The sequence below is a fragment of the Danio rerio genome, chromosome 2 (genome assembly GCF_049306965.1).
Source record: "Danio rerio strain Tuebingen ecotype United States chromosome 2, GRCz12tu, whole genome shotgun sequence".
Classification (NCBI taxonomy): domain Eukaryota; kingdom Metazoa; phylum Chordata; class Actinopteri; order Cypriniformes; family Danionidae; genus Danio; species Danio rerio.
In genome coordinates, this window is record NC_133177.1 from 48,657,004 (window position 1) to 48,674,374 (window position 17,371).

The 17,371-nt window shown below is 37.4% G+C and overlaps 1 protein-coding gene across 1 annotated transcript; it reads left to right on the plus strand.

The window, feature by feature from the left end:
• The first annotated feature begins 951 nt into the window (after positions 1-951).
• On the plus strand, positions 952-16,818 carry si:ch211-66k16.27. Its single transcript, XM_073930072.1, has 4 exons — positions 952-1,160; positions 10,527-10,769; positions 10,870-10,939; positions 16,232-16,818. The coding sequence occupies exons 1-3, from the start codon at positions 1,148-1,150 to the stop codon at positions 10,929-10,931; spliced, it is 318 nt and encodes a 105-aa protein (XP_073786173.1). The 5' UTR covers positions 952-1,147; the 3' UTR covers positions 10,932-10,939; positions 16,232-16,818.
• The last annotated feature ends 553 nt before the right edge of the window (positions 16,819-17,371 follow it).

The following is a 17,371-nucleotide window of genomic DNA, read 5'->3' on the forward strand; positions in this document are numbered from 1 at the left end:
ATGTTGTTAGATATAGGAGTGATTTGCTCGCTTCTGCACATTTTTCTTTGCAATCTTTAATTTCAGCGGCATTGAATTCAACCGCCTTAGAAATCTCTGCCACCATGATACTGTTCTTTCGCATCTGATTCGCCATGTCTTCTAACTGTTCATTTTGTACGTCAAAACGAGCTGTCAGTGATGTTATGGCTTGCAAGAGAGTTGCGTTAGTGATGTCATCATCATGAGGTTTTAGCTTTTTTTATCGTTGTCTTTGGTCGGGGTGAAATGGGATGCATCACGCCGTTTGTCTGTTTTAGCCGTCTGTACCTCCATTTCTGGATCTGAGGCCGCGTCCTTCACTGAAGTGATGTATATCTTTGGGTGGGTAGTCTGCTGTGAAGATTTCGGCATTTTGACGATGTTAAACACCCCTGTGGTGTTTAAATGTTGTTTTAGGTAGGTGAAGATGAAAATTTTTTGAATTCTAAAGATAAACTAGAAGTTTCGCTAGGTTGCTCGGTGAAAACGCATGCGTTCAGCCCGCCATCATATTATGGAAGGCCGTTAGGGCCAAAACGTCTGCAACAAACGTGTTAACGCGTAAATTACGTGTTAACGCGTAAATTACGTGTTAACACGCAATTACGCGTTAACACGTTTGTTGCAGACGTTTTGGCCCCAACGGCCTTCCATATCTTGTCCCCTCCTCCGTCAATCCACTCCAGCTCCTGCCCTCCGTCTGAACTTCGCGCGTCATCAGAACCACATGATCCCAAACGACAGCCTTAAAGCTACCTCAATGAAACCCGATCTTTCTTTGTTTAAAAAGTTGATTATTCTTATGATTTGGACTCAACAAACCGAGATAATCAAGTGTTGATTTAAAAAATAGCCAATATAGCTTTACGTGATTATAAAGTAATACATGTACATGCTTTGTGATGCCGTGTGGGCGTGTTTATGGACAGTACAGTACAGTACACGTTGTCAACAAGGACGGAAGTTTAAAACTTACTTTCGTTTTTAGTTCCTTGCATTAAACTAGTTCGGTTGAAACTTGACTGCCGTTTGCAAAGCTGCCTAAGACGCGCTTTTAAAATATTAAGAGGTAAAAGTTTGTGCCTGGCTGATCATCGTGTTATAGATCTGATCAATATTCAACAGAATGAGCAACTACGGTAAGAGAGAAAGCGCGCGATCTGACAACTTTTCAAAGTAGTTTAAAGCTATAATCTCTTCTTTGTACTGTTAAATAACTACAATGTATCATAATTTGTTTAATACTATCTATAATGAAAGCAGTCCATTACTTTAGAAACTTCATATTAGTCAGTGTATTTGTCTGTTTAAACATACACCCGCTCCTCTGTAAATGGCGTGTACAGACGCTGATCTGGGATCAGTTTATTGTACGAAGCGCGTCTGTCAGTCAGCGCTTATACATGCATTCACTGGTTCATAGGTAGCATACGCACAGTAATGTAAAGAAAGTGGGATAGAATGGTAAAATATGGGAGAATTACAGCAAAAATGGGAGGGTTTACGTGAGTGCAGTGAACAGGAAGTGTTTGTGGAGAAACAGTTTTGCGAGATAACGCAAAACATCTTTGCGAGGGAACGCAAAACTTTGCGAGAGAACGCAAAAAACTTAGAAATATATATTCTCCTCCCACCCATTTTTTTTCTTTCACCCATTATTTTTTTTTCACCCACCCATTTTTTTTCTCCTCCACTACGTCCCTTTCGGGGTTCCGTAGTTTAATGATGCGGAAAATGTTTCTCTACAAATAATCGCAATGTTTTAGTCCTATGTTATTTGCGTTTTATCCAGCTGCAGGCCCGCAGAACCACACACGTTTGAGGCACACACAATCTAGGACACACAATCTAGGCAAACCATATATGGTAACTGACTCTTTAGCATTATCGCCACCTATTGAATTTCACAAATATGGTTTCCCATTTCAGTCATTATTATTATTATATCGTAACGATCATTTTAACATCTCTACAGTTTTTGAACTTAAATTATGTAAATAAAAATAATTGGTTAAAGACACTTATGACTCTATTAATGTGTCCATATACACAAAGATAACATCATAGACCGTCTAATTGTTGGATTAAGTGTAATAAACTAATTCAAGCTCTTAATATTATCATACTTGGTTAAAATCACTTTGTTGTAAAATATAAAAAGCAAACAATAATATGTCACTTTAAAATAAATTAGCCTACTATAGTTAACCATTTAAACAACATATATAGTATATATATATATATATATATATATATATATATATATATATATATATATATATATAGTTATAAACTGATTATCTTAACTGATTATAATTATAAGTTTATATATAAACTACTATCTTTTACTAAACTGTCACTGTTAAAGGTGTTATTTGTATGTATATATATATATATATATATATATATATATATATATATATATATATATATATATGTATGTATGTATGTATATGTATATATATGTATATATATGTGTATATATATATATGTGTGTGTGTGTGTGTGTGTGTGTGTGTGTGTGTGTATTTATATATCTACTTATGATTTTTTTATTAATAGTTAATTTGTTCCTATTTGTTTCCTATTACTGTAGTATTAAATTACTACAGAATTGAATGTGGGAAATCATTAATTAATAGGTTATTAGAAAATTAAACTAATAAACACTATTAAATCGCTTAAGTAAAATATTACTGTAGGAGCCATACATTGTATATTGGCGATTGGCCACAAGGTGTCAGTACGACACTATATAACTGTGGCTTCACTGCATGGAGGAAGACAGTGTTGGTAGGAAGCACACAGTTTTTGACCGTATCGTATGGTATCATCTCGTAATTGAAGGTAACAGAGAAGTGTGCTTTTAGATAAAGGAAAGCGATTGAGTAATTCTGTTGATTGGAAGTTGATTGGACAATAAATATGTTTTTATTTGCATCTATTTGCTTACGGACTCTGACTTTTTACGCGTTAAAAACTTGCTCACTCTACCAACAATAGCGGCATTGGTAAGCCGCTACAAAAAAGTCAAAAACTTTGCTTCGTGGGACAATTGAGACGCCGCTGGAGTGGACAGCAAGGCATGGTGTTTCTACAGACAAGGACAGCGACGTTCGTTTGGATCAAGGCTTCATTTGCTGCACGTGAGGACAGCGTTTCTTCAGCATCTGAGTGAGTTCGTTTGGATCGGCTTTCTTCTGGTTTCCTGCATTAAGGTGAATCTACGCTGCGTTCATCTCTTCGCGTTTGATAAACAGCACAATAGGTATGTTTGTTGCAACAACATCATCATCATTTTGGCCATATGGAAACAATGTGTGCACACAATAAGGTTTAAAGCGTAAATCCAATGCATTGGTTGCCCATGACTGACTGAACTTTTCTTATGTGTGTTTATTGGGTTTTACAATTTGCAAAATGGAAAATGAAATCAATTTGAATGTTGAAATGGTGGATGTGACTGATCAAGGTTTAACTTCTGTTGAAAATGAGCCTGAAAGGGAAAAAAGACCAGTTAAATTAACAGCTAAAGCTTTAGTTGAAAAACTAGACACTTTACAGAAGTTAAGAAAAGCAAAGCTAAACAAAGCACAAAAGCTAAAAGAGTCAATTAACAAACTAATGTGTGATGACAATGAATACAAACCTGAGGTACGTTTGGTCTTTGAGGATTTTAAGAGGTTGTGTTCAGAGGCAAAAGACACTCATGAGTCACTTTTGGTTATTTTACCGGTTGAAGAGTGTGAAAAACATGATATCTGGTTTAAAGCAAAAATGATATCAAACAATGAGTTTTTGGAACGAACAAATAAATGGTTATCAGATAAACCAGAAGGTCACAAAATATCTGAAGTGGAAAATCCAGAGAGTGATGTTGGTCCTGGAGATAGTGTGTCAAATGTATCACATGCTACCTCAAAACGCAGTAAATGCAGTGCACGCAGCAGCAGTAGTTCATCCATATCATCTGCATGTATTCAGGCAGAGGCAGAAAAGGCCGCACTCATGGCACGTGCTGCTGCATTAAAGGCTAAACATGATATTGAAGTTCAGGAGGAAGAACTGAGAAGGAAAAAAGAGCAGTTGGACTTGGATGCTCAAATAGCAGCTTCCACAGCAAGGATCAGTGTGTTGCAGAAATTTGATCAACAAAGTAAATGTTCAAGCAGTTCATCTTCAAAGAAGATTGAAAAGGTTGTGGTCACTGCAAATTATTCTTCTCAAACAACATATTTAAACCCCAATGCAAATGACTATGTCCCAATAAATTCAATGCCACTGGATTTGGATGGATACACTGGTGTTTCTGCATCTCAAGCTGCAATACAGGATCAAAGGATTGGATGGATTGATCAACAAACATCGGAACATGCTAATGGTAACTGTTCTGCTCAAACACAACATGACTCCATAATTCAGCATGCTACAAATATCTTACCTGCACAGGGTGATCCTTTGCTTGAAATTCTGAAAAAACAGGAGGAATTAACAGCGCATCTTGTTCAACAGCAAGCAAATCCTCGTATTCTACCAAAGAAAGAAATTCCAACATTTGATGGTGACCCATTGCAGTATATTCCATTCATTAGAGCATTTGAGCATGGCATTGAGCAAAAAACAACCAATTTAAAGGATCAGTTGTATTTCCTTGAGCAGTTCACAAAAGGGCAGCCTAAAGATCTTGTTCGCAGTTGCCAATATATGTCTTCAGAAAAGGGCTATGCAATGGCCAAGAAGTTGTTGAAGGAACATTTTGGTAATGAGTTTAAGGTATCTACAGCCTATATGGAGAAAGCCCTGGGGTGGCCTACTTTAAAGGCTGAAGATGTGCAAGGATTGCAGGCTTATGCTTTGTTTTTGCGTACTTGTTGTAATACAATGGATGAACTCTCATATATGCAAGAACTTAACATGCCTAGCAACATGAAATCAGTGGTTATGAAGCTGCCTTACAAATTGAGGGAGCAATGGAGAGCTAAAGCCTGTCAGATAATGGAGTCTGTTCATGGCAGGCCAAAGTTCTGTGACATTGTTGAATTTATTGAAAAACAGGTTAAAATGGCATCTGATCCTGTTTTTGGTGACATTCAAGACAAGCATGGTGCAAGTAAACTTAAGGTTCAACCACACAAGCCCTTTACAAGAAGTAGTTTTGCTACTGACATTTCAACTTCTATTCCAGCAAAGAAGTTCAGTGATGCTTTAGCACAACCAAAATCTTGTCATGTGTCTAAGTCTAATGGAGACTGTTTGTTTTGCAAAAATCAGCATTTATTGGAAAGGTGCTTTGCATTAAAGAAAAGAACACAACGTGACAAGATTGAATTCCTGAAGGCCAAGGGAATTTGTTTTGGCTGTTTAAAAACTGGGCATAAAAGTAAAAGATGCGAGAATCGACTGAAATGTGACATTTGTGGAGAAACACACCCCACAATCCTGCATATTTATGGCAAAGAGGTAATACTGAAGCAGGCTGAAGAAAAGCGCAAAGATACATCTGTGCAAACTTGTGGTCACACAGGGGCCGGGACTGAAAGAACTTTAATGTCAATCATACCAGTTCAAGTCAAGGCCATTAAAAGTAACAAGGTGATGCAGACATATGCTTTTTTGGACCCAGGAAGTTCGGCCACTTTCTGTTCTGAACACTTGCAAGAGGAGCTGAATTTGAATGGAAAGAAGATTAATATTCTGCTTCGTACTATGGGTCAGGAAAAGTCTGTGTCTTGCAGTGTTATTGATGGTCTGGAAATCAGTGGTCTTAACACTAATAATTTCTTTCCACTTCCTGCTGTTTACACACAACAGAAAATGCCTGTGAGTTCTCAGAACATCATAACTCAAGAGGAGTTATCCAAGTGGTCATACCTGGATAAAGTGAAGATACCTTGCATTCAAGCAGAGGTTGATTTACTGATTGGAATTAATGCAGCTAATGTGATGGAACCACACAAGATTATTAACAGTCAAGGTAATGGGCCTTTTGCCATTAAGACCCTATTGGGGTGGGTTGTTAATGGGACTGTGGAAGGAAACAGTGAACATAGGAATGAAGTTGGCCATTCTGATGTTACTGTTAACCGAATTTCTGTTGTTAGATTGGAGGAGCTGCTTAACAACCAGTTTAATCATGATTTCAATGAGAAGACTGTTGATGAAAAGGAAATGTCAAGGGAAGATATTCGGTTCATGAGTATAATGAACAGTTCAGTCAAGCATCAGGATGGACATTACAGCTTAAGATTACCATTTAAGTCTGATGTCACATTACCAAATAATCTTGGTGTTGCTAAGCAACGGTTGCTTGGTTTAAAAAGGAAATTGGAAATAAATCAAGAATTTCATGAGAAGTATACTCACTTTCTTGAAGGTGTCATACACAAGGGCTATGCTGAGAAGGTACCTGATAGCCAACTTGATCGAGTGGATGGTAAAGTTTGGTACATCCCTCATCACGGGGTGTTTCATCCTAAAAAGGGATCATTGAGAGTGGTTTTTGACTGTGGGGCAGCATATAAAGGAACATCACTTAATGATAACTTATTGCAAGGTCCTAATCTTACCAGTTCTCTGGTTGGAGTTTTACTGAAATTTAGACAGGAGCCAGTAGCCTTTATGGCTGACATAGAAGCGATGTTTCATCAAGTCAGAGTTGCAGCAGAAGATGTAGATTTTCTTTGTTTCTTGTGGTGGCCTGGTGGAGAACTGAATAAGGAACCCATTACTTACAGGATGAAAGTTCATCTTTTTGGTGCAGTGTCCTCTCCGAGTTGTGCATCCTTTGCTTTAAAGCAAACCGCAAAGGACAGTGAAGGTGACTTTCCATTAGAGGTAATTGAAACGATCAACAATAACTTCTATGTGGATGATTGTTTGAAGAGTGTCTCTTGTGAAGAGAAGGCCATATCTATGGCAAAAGATCTCACTTGTCTTTGTCAGAAAGGAGGTTTTCGTTTGACAAAGTGGATCAGTAATAGCCGGGAGGTGTTACAATCGATCTCTCAGGAAAATCGGGCCAAGGATATACAGCAGTTGGATTTGGATCGAGACAAGTTGCCAGTTGAAAGAGCATTAGGTCTTCAGTGGAGTGTGGATGCTGACACTTTTCAATTCAAGATTTCCTTGAAAACTCAACCTTGTACAAGACGAGGCATTCTGTCTGTGGTAAGCTCGGTGTATGATCCTTTGGGTTTCCTTGCACCTGTTATTCTGCCTGCAAAAGTCATCTTGCAGGAGTTGTGCAGAAAGACATTGGGCTGGGATGATACCATACCATCTGCTTTCGAGAGGCAATGGACTCATTGGATTGTTGAGTTGGACAAGGTTGCAGAATTTCAGGTAAACAGATGTTTTAAACCTGTGGATTATGGACTGGCCAGTCATGCTTGTTTACACCACTTTGCAGATGCATGTGAAACTGGGTATGGCACAGTTTCCTATCTGAAGATGCTGAACGGTGCAGACAAGGTTCATGTGTCATTTTTGATGGGTAAGTCCAGAGTAACACCATTGAAACATGTGACCATACCACGTTTAGAACTTACAGCAGCTGTCTTGGCTGTGAAGATGGACATCTTGTTAAAGAAGATGTTGCAACTTCCATTGGAGGATTCTGTTTTTTGGAGCGACAGTACAACTGTTCTCAATTACATAAAGAACGAGAACAAACGGTTCCATACATTTGTCGCTAATAGAGTGTCATTTATAAGAGACGCAACACAGCCTCAACAATGGAGGTATGTACCAACTAAAGACAATCCAGCAGACGATGCATCACGTGGCTTGAATGTGGAATCTTTTTTGAACAATGAACGGTGGCTAAAGGGGCCTAGCTTTCTATGGAAGCCAAGTGATGTACAGTTCCATACAAGTGATTCGACATCAATAGATGATGATGATCCTGAAGTAAAAAGGGAATTAAAGGTAAATGCTGTGACACTGCAGAGCGAACAAAATGCCACATGCAAATTGATACATTACTTCTCAGATTGGAAACGTCTAAAGGTTGCAGTTGCATGGATTTTGAAACTGCAGAAACTTCTACTGCAGCTAAGTCGTAAACGAAAGGAGCTGTCTTTGGAGCATAGTGATGATGCAACCATGAATGCAAAATTGCAACATTTTAAATCATCTCTGGAACGACAGAGTTTGACTGTGGAGGATGTTTATAAGGCTGAGGTTAACATCATTCGTTTCAGTCAACAGGAACAATTTCAGGAAGAAATTGCTGCTCTTAAACATGGTAACACTGTTAAAAGAAACAGTTCTGTTTATAAACTGGATCCTATGTTGCATGATGGAGTGCTGTTAGTAGGAGGAAGACTTGGTAAGTCAGCTATGCCAAGCGAAAGAAAACATCCCATCTTGTTATCTAAAAATCAGCACGTATCACATCTCATACTCTCAGATATTCACAAACAACTGGGTCATGGTGGCAGAAATCAAATGCTTTCTAAGCTTCGTTGTAAGTATTGGATAACAAATGCCAATTCTGTTTCAAGAAAGATCATTTCTAAGTGTGTCATTTGTAGACGCTTTAAGGGAAAGCTGGGTGAACAAAGGATGGCAGACCTTCCAGTGGAAAGAATCACTCCTGATTTACCACCTTTTACTAATGTAGGAGTAGATTTCTTTGGGCCCATAGAAGTAAAAAGAGGACGTGGTACAGTGAAACGCTATGGAGTGCTATTTACTTGTATGGCAAGTAGGGCAGTTCATTTGGAAATGGCAAACTCACTTGATACAGACTCGTGTATCAATGCTTTACGCAGATTTATCTGTCGTCGTGGACAAGTTTCTTCTATGAGATCTGATAATGGGACTAATTTCATCAGTGCTGAGCGGGAGCTAAAAGAGGCACTCAGTGCATTGAAGAAGGAGAAGATTCAACGAGCCCTGCTACAGAAGGGAGTGGACTGGAGTTTTAACCCACCTTCAAGCCCTCATTTTGGAGGAGTGTGGGAACGTTTAATTAGACTGGTGAAACAAAGTCTGTGTGTTGTCCTTCGACAACAAACATTGGATGATGAAGCCCTGCAGACTGTCTTGTGTGAAGCTGAGGCAATTCTAAATGATCGACCCATCTCTAATATCTCCAACGACCCTAATGATTTGGAAGCTTTAACACCTAACCACCTTCTGCTTTTGAAAGGAAACCCTGCACTGCCTCCTGGTTTGTTTGAAAGGTCTGATTCATATGCCAAACGAAGATGGAGACAAGTGCAATATATTTCAGACCTTTTCTGGAAAAGATGGGTACGCGAATACCTACCATTGTTGCAGAAGCGACAAAAATGGAATAAGGAACATAGAAATCTTACTGTTGGCGACATTGTGATCATTGCAGATTCTACAGCACCACGTGGATCATGGGTTCTGGGAAGAGTGATTGAGACTTTTCCAGACAGTAGAGGTTTAGTTCGATCTGTAAAAGTTCAAACCAAATGCAACATCTTGGAACGTTCAATTAGTAAGCTTTGCCTTCTTCAAGAATCAACATAGGAAAATTATGATATAACCAGTTAAACAGGTGTTTAAATTGAGGTTGTTTATTTGCATGCATGTATATTTGATACCATTTTGAGTTCATGTGTAAGGCTCCATATTGTATGAATTTGTAATTGTTATGCCATTTTGTCATAAACAATTAAGGGGCCGGTATGTAGGAGCCATACATTGTATATTGGCGATTGGCCACAAGGTGTCAGTACGACACTATATAACTGTGGCTTCACTGCATGGAGGAAGACAGTGTTGGTAGGAAGCACACAGTTTTTGACCGTATCGTATGGTATCATCTCGTAATTGAAGGTAACAGAGAAGTGTGCTTTTAGATAAAGGAAAGCGATTGAGTAATTCTGTTGATTGGAAGTTGATTGGACAATAAATATGTTTTTATTTGCATCTATTTGCTTACGGACTCTGACTTTTTACGCGTTAAAAACTTGCTCACTCTACCAACAATAGCGGCATTGGTAAGCCGCTACAATTACTATAGTGTTACATTTGTTGCATGTAAAAAGATTTTTATTACATATAATGTATTATTGCCTATATTAACTTGCTACTATTTCCTTCGTCATAGATTAATCCATTATATAAATAAAACCTGTCCAAATGAGATCATTCAGCAAGGCCAGCAAACGAGTATCTGCCTTATTATTGTCAGATAATAATGACTGATCAGCTATAATGACTGATTAAAAACTGTTCACTCTATTATATTGAATGGCGATCGGAAACAATGCTCCCCATTCGGCCGTCTCAATCGCAATATTTGTAAAATAAAGTAAAGTAAACACTATTGTTTATTGTGTACAATATTTATTAATCATATATATCAAAATATATCGATGACGATGTCCAAAAAGACGTTATAACATTAACATCTGTCGTAACCATATATGGTTTGCCTAGATTGTGTGTCCTAGATTGTGTTTGCCTAAAACGTGTGTGGTTCTGCGGGCCTGCAGCTGGATATTATTGGGGTTTTTTATGCACAGAGGCCGAATTTGTGGATCGGAACCGCGCCGCCCTTATTCAAAGGGTTATAGCAGTGATGCCAATAGCAGATGAGCTGAAAAACAAGATTCACGATGAAACCTACGCAGAGATTAAAGCAGAAAAAACCAGCCAGGGTAAAATGAGAAAGCTCTATGACGCGCTAAACGCTGGCGGAGACCGAGTGAAAACAGACTTTTATTATGCTTTGAGAAATAATGAGCTATACCTCTTCAAAGACCTGGGTAAGAGCATCTATTCTGATTTATTAGTTCACAAATCTACAGTTATGGTTAGTTTAGTCAGCATTAACCATCTTTACCTTGGTGATGTCCTGCTGAACAGGTGGTGTGACAGCTAATCATGATGAAGCTGATGTGAACATGGAGAGAAGAATACTACAGTAAACTGAACAGTGAGTACAATCTTATGCCAGCTGCATTATAATTAATGCACTCACCGGCCACATTATTAGGTACACTGTGCTAGTACTAAATAAGACCTAATTTGCCTTCATTTATTCATTCTTTTTCTTTTTGACTTAGTCCTTTTATCAATTAGGGGTTATCACAGCGAAATGAATCGCCAACTTATCCAGCATATGTTTTACGCAGCGATTGCCCTTCCAGCTGCAACCCATCGCTGGGTCACAGACACACACATACACTATGGACAATTTAGCTTACCCAATTCACTTATAGCACATATGTTTGGACTTGATTGTGAAGCGCTCATGATTGTGAAGCGCTTTGGGTGTATGATCATTTACAGTAAACGCGCTATTATAACTACACAATACATTGTGGGGGAAACCGGAGCACCCGGAGGAAATCCTTGCAAACATGGGGAGAACATGCAAACTGCTCACAGAAATGCCATCTGACCCAGCCAACTTTCTTGCTGTGAGGCGACAACACTACCCACTGAGCCACCATGCCGCCCTCATTTGCCTTCAGAACATATTTAATTCTTGGTGGAAATCCATTCGGCAAGATGCTGGAAACCAAGACAGTTACTAAAAATCTCACTCACTAGGGGTCACCAGAGTAGAACGAGCCACCAATTACTTTGGCATGTTTTATTTGGTGGATGCCCTTCCAGCTGCAAACCAGCACTGGGAAATACCCAAACACTACGTCCATTTTTTGTTTTTCAATTGACCTATACCGAATGTCTATGATGCATGCTCGGAATTTGTGTGCACTGAAATTAACAGATTTACGCAGATTTTTAGCCCAGATTTTTTAAGTCTCTTTATTTACTTATTTTTACTTACTTCTATGTATTATTACAATAATCGTTTTTTAAACGAACTTTAGTAATATATTATTGACTAATATGAAAATGTTTATGATTTATTTACAAAACAGTTTGTAAAGTAATACTTTATGTATTTTAGTTGATGTATCGTATGAGAGACTTGCTTTGTGTACCAAATAAGTGGATCTAATTGGATTTGCATTGTAAACATTACATAAAAGTTTTATTTCATATATTGTTTTTAGTCATGATACTTCCAAAATTATTCTGCATAAATCAGCAGATTTTTTACTAAATCCTCTGCAGAAGTAGCAAAAACGTGTCTTTGCAGTATAGTGACTGTCTTGCTGTGAGGCAACAGGGCACGTGCCACATTAATAAGGACTCATTCTGTGGAAGTTTTTACATGATTTCATTGTGTCCATTGTTTTTAAAAATGTTATAGCAGCCAGTTTTTTAGCGCAAAATAAACTTTAGCAGACTATATGGCATAACAATCGTACAGTTAATTATGCTGTGAGGGGCTCAGCCTTCACTCCTGCTGGGGTCCATGCAGTTTCCGCTGTTGAACTGGACGTTATTGGATGGGTCAAAAGAAAAAAAAAAAAACATTTCCACTATTTTGAATTTAAACTACTAAAAATGTCAATCCTACATACTGAACTTTTTTAAATAAACGTTCGTTATTCAAGCATCCACGCCCTTGTAATTAAAGCATGATGTGACTACCTGACCGCTAAAAAAGTATGTTCTGTATAGTATAAATTGGAGAAGTATGAATGGTATTCATATGTACTTCATCTGGCATTTCCTTTAATCACGTGACCGACTCACATAAGTTGCATCGCTTTACTCCTATAGGTTGTTTTTAGTCATGTGGTTGTGGTGATGTGCAAAATTTAGATGGAGGGCAGAAAGAAAAAATAGTAAACAGGAGATATAAAAAGTCAGTATTTTTGCGATTTAAACCATATTTCAAAGGAGACGTAAATAGAAAATATCCACATATGTTGGGCATGATCCTTATATTGTGAAGAGGGCCGAGTTTTCTACTAAACTAAAATATATTTGCCTGTCATGGATGCGGTAGATACTGTATAAGCTACGTTACATTGAAAAATACTATAGTAAATACTAGTGTTTGGAAGATAGATAATTAGGAAAATAGATAATTGGAAGTTAGATAATTACTAAACTTAAGTAAATATTACTAAATTATCGCTAAAATTATTAAACTGTCGTAGTAATTATATTGTTGCTAAGGAACAGCACAATTGAGTAATCTAATTATTAAATAGGCTTCAGTTTTCTACTCTACAGTATAATCACAATGCAACACAGTTTACACTGACGTTACAGTATTTATTACAGTTTACAAGGTTACAGTATTCTGTAGCATTCGTTAACAAAGAGTTGTACACATTACTATGTGGTTCAAAAACATGTTAATTATAAATTAGGTTTTTCCCACATCATATGTCCCAGACATCACGAGATAACAGATGCAAGCATACAAAAGTGTGGACGTATAGTCTGCAATATTTATTTATTTTTTGTAAGGGGGAAAAAGTGCACTACAATAATAACCGTTTAGTTTTGTAGCAAGGGTTGCATTTTCTTTTTGTTCAGTTAATGAATTTACTATCAACAAACATTCACCCCTGCTGCGCATCTTCACCCATCTGTTCACGTTTGGTGGTTTATTCCACCAAAACGCCAGTAAAGACATAAATTATTGCAAAACGAGGCAGAGATTTCATTGCAGTGATTAATTACATGGCAGGGCACATTATTATATTCACCTGGATTTTGTATATGTTGGTGTTTGTATCTGATATTCCTATAACACATTAACACAGAATACACATAGCTAGGCCTGTATATAATCTTTATTGGTGTTGTCAAATGGTTATCACATTTTAAAAAGTTTGTACACATGGATGTATTAAATGAATGTTTATTACACGTCGCCTTTTCTTCTGTTTTTCAGACAGTTTTTTGTCACTTTCTCCCCTTTATGAGCCAAAACATTTGGAAGGCTATAAAAGCTGTTCAGCATTTCTTATTTTGGCCAATTTACAGCACAGACGCTCTTGATTCTGGAGGTCATTAATATTTTAATAACACTACTACTTAAGGCGTTTTAGAGTGACCAAAACAACATTTTAGATGGTTTACAGTGTGCTCAGCCTGCTGATTTGTTCATTTACACACATTTTCATCATCACATGATCTCTTATCACTCAATCACATTCATTCATTCATTTTCTTGTCGACTTAGTCCCTTTATTAATTCGGGGTCGCCACAGCGGAATGAACCGCCAACTTATCCAGCAAGTTTTTACGCAGCGGATGCCCATCAAGCCGCAAACCATCTCTGGGAAACATCCACACACACACACTCATACACTACAGACAATTTAGCCTATCCAATTCACCTGTACCGCATGTCTTTGGACTGTGGGGGAAACCAGGACACCTGGAGGAAACCCACACAAACGCAGGGAGAACATGCAAACTCCACACAGAAACGCCAACTGAGCCGAGGATCAAACCAGCGACCCGGCCACCTTCTTGCTGTAAGGCGAACGTGCTACCCACTGCGCCACTGCGTTGCCCCTCACTCAATCACATGACCATTTTAATGGGCATACTGAAATTACTCAGTTATGCGCATGTTTTTTATGCGCATTTTCAAAATTTATGCGCATCATGGTGTTTCCAACAACCAATTTTTTTATGCGCATAGGCAAAATACGCATAAAAATAGGTGGAAGGAAACATGACGTGATGTGAAAACAACCTATTCATAAATTCTCTCCAGTGGCATCATGGGATTGCGTAGCATTTATCGTATGCACTCTTCAGAATCTCAATGAAAATAGTCATCCAGGTAGTCATCTTGCGTACTGTTTTTTAAATACTATGAATTCAGACGTACTACTTGGCGTTGACTATAACTTGGACCACATGATCACTGCACCTCACAGAACCAGAGAAAAGCAGCAGCACATCCAGTAATAAACACTTAATTAGACATATATATATATCCTAATATTTGTGTTTTAAAAAAATGTGCAATTGATTTTTTGCTATGCAAATGTCTTCATACGTCTGTGCCAGTTGCCTAGTAGTAAATTGCACCGACACACAGCGCATCTGGAAAGTATTCCATACTTTCACTTTTTTTATGTTACAGCCTTATTCAAAAATGGATTAAATTCGTTTATTTCCACAACATTCTACACAAAATACCTCATAATGACAATGTGAAAAAAGACTTTGTTGAAAATTTATACAAAATTTAAAACCTGAAAAATCATCAGACCAGAGAATTTTGTTTCTAATGGTTTGAGAGTCCTTCAGATGCCTTTTGGCAAATTCCAGGCTAAGGAGTGGCTTCCGTCTGGCCACTCTACCATACAGGCCTGACTGGTGGATTACTGCACAGATGGTTGTCCTTTTGTAAGGTTCTCCTCTCTCCACAGAAGATCGCTGGAGCTCAAACAGAGTGACCATTGGGTTATTGATCACCTCCCTGACTAAGGCCCTTCTCCCCTGATCACTCAGCTTAGATGGCCAGTCAGCTCTAGGAAGAGTCCTGGTGGTTCTAAACATCTTCCACTCACGGATGATGGAGGCCACTGTACTCATTGGAACTTTCAGAGCAGCAGAAAGTTTTCTGTAACCTTCCCCAGCCTTGTGCCTCAAGACAATCCTGTCTTGGAGGTCTACAGACAATTCCTTTGTCTTCATGCTTGGTTTGTGCTTTGGCATGCACTGTCAACCCTGGGACCTTATATAGAACCGAATGTATCTGAGCTCAATTTAGAGCTTCACGGCAAAGGCTGTGAATACTTCTGTACATGTGATTTTTCAGGTTTTTATTTTTAATAAATTTGCAACAATTTCAAAAAGTCTTTTTTCACATTGTCATTATGGGGTATTGTGTGTAGAAATTTGAGGAAATAAATGAATTTAATCCATTTTGGAATAAGGCTGTAACATAAAAAATGTGGAAAAAAGCGAAGCGCTATCAATACTTTTCAGTTGCACTGTATAGCACCAAGGTACTCATGGCGACCTGAGTTTGATTCCCGGCTCAGGGTCCTTTGCCGATCCTTCCCTTCTTTTTGCTCCCAATGATTTACTGTCAATTGTCTACACTCTTTTATCCATTAAAGGTTAAAAAATAATTATTAAAAAAAGCAGATGTTTTTCTACAAAGTTAGAGGATATGAACAAATTAAACTGGTGTCATCTCGGAGTCATGGAGTAGCGTGAATGCAGCATGCATCAAGTTGCTGTTATGTGATTGGCTGATTAGACTTAACAAGCAGCTCATCAGGTGTGCCTAATATAGTGGCCAGTGAGTACATGGATGAATTCAAAATTCACAAAGTCATATTAACAAACATCCTGAATAATCTTTCTTTATCGAATGTAGCTCCCTGCACCGAAGACACAGAAGAAGACCCCTGCAATTGGAAACGAATGTGACCTGAAAAGATGCAGCCACCTTGAGATTAAGGAAAGTTTCATAAATGCAGTTACTAAGGGAACAGTTTACCCAGGCATTTGACCAAAGATATGACTCTTTTGTAAATGAAACAAAAGGAGAAATGGATCTGTTTAATATGAAGGATGAATGTATTGATTGTTGAAGGTTGAATCTTTCAGATCTTTTGATCTTTGTGTTTTAAATAAGAAAAGTCATATTGGTGTTCATTTTGTAAGTAAACATTTTTAATTCATCAAAAGTACATGTTATGAATCAATATTTACATTTTTTAAGTATTTTTATATTATATTACTATTTTTTTTAAGTTTTAAAACACAATCAAGTATCAAATAAGTCTTACTATTAATTAAAATGCTTAAAAAGTAGCTCTTTTTTATACTATAGCTAACTAGTATTGAACTTGTATGATGTATACCACCTGTTTTTTATATTTTAAATGTAAAACCTCATTGACTTGCAACATGATGTCACAACATTTATAAAATAAAATGACCAATACTTGCCTTTCTGTCTTTCTGCCTTTATAGTGTTGATTTTTATTTATACTGTTCATTTTCTTTCACAATGCATTGAGATCATTGCAGTGGGAAGGATTTCTTTCTGTTTGATAATCTGTGAATTGGTTTACTTTACATTGTTTATTTTGTTGACAATCAGTTATATAGGGGGGTTTAAAAAGCGAAAAAATCAGAAAGGGGCTACACTAACCCTTGTTATAAAAGTTATATTACTATAATCCTTAATAAAAATACAGTTTTTTTCTTAACAAGTAAAATATAATTAAATACTAGCTGCTGTTGGAATAAGCTACTATCTATGAATAAGCTGGTACTTAAAATTAATATATTATTACATCTCCCTTTTGGATCAGATTCAGAATCGCTGAGATATTTTTTAAAGAACCTAAAAAGGAAAACCAAATGTTTTAAAAACAACTTTCCCCCTTAAATACATTTATAGAGACAAATGACCAGAATGGTTTATAAATGCAAAACCATATAGACTATAGTTTACAGGATGCATACTGGGGAATTATATAATTATTATATTTTAGCATAACTACTC

Excerpts from the sequence above, each read along its gene's own strand:
- si:ch211-66k16.27 (XM_073930072.1), top strand. Across the intron at positions 10,770-10,869 it reads ATACCTCTTCAAAGACCTGG|GTGGTGTGACAGCTAATCAT; the intron begins GTAAGAGCATCT and ends CCTGCTGAACAG.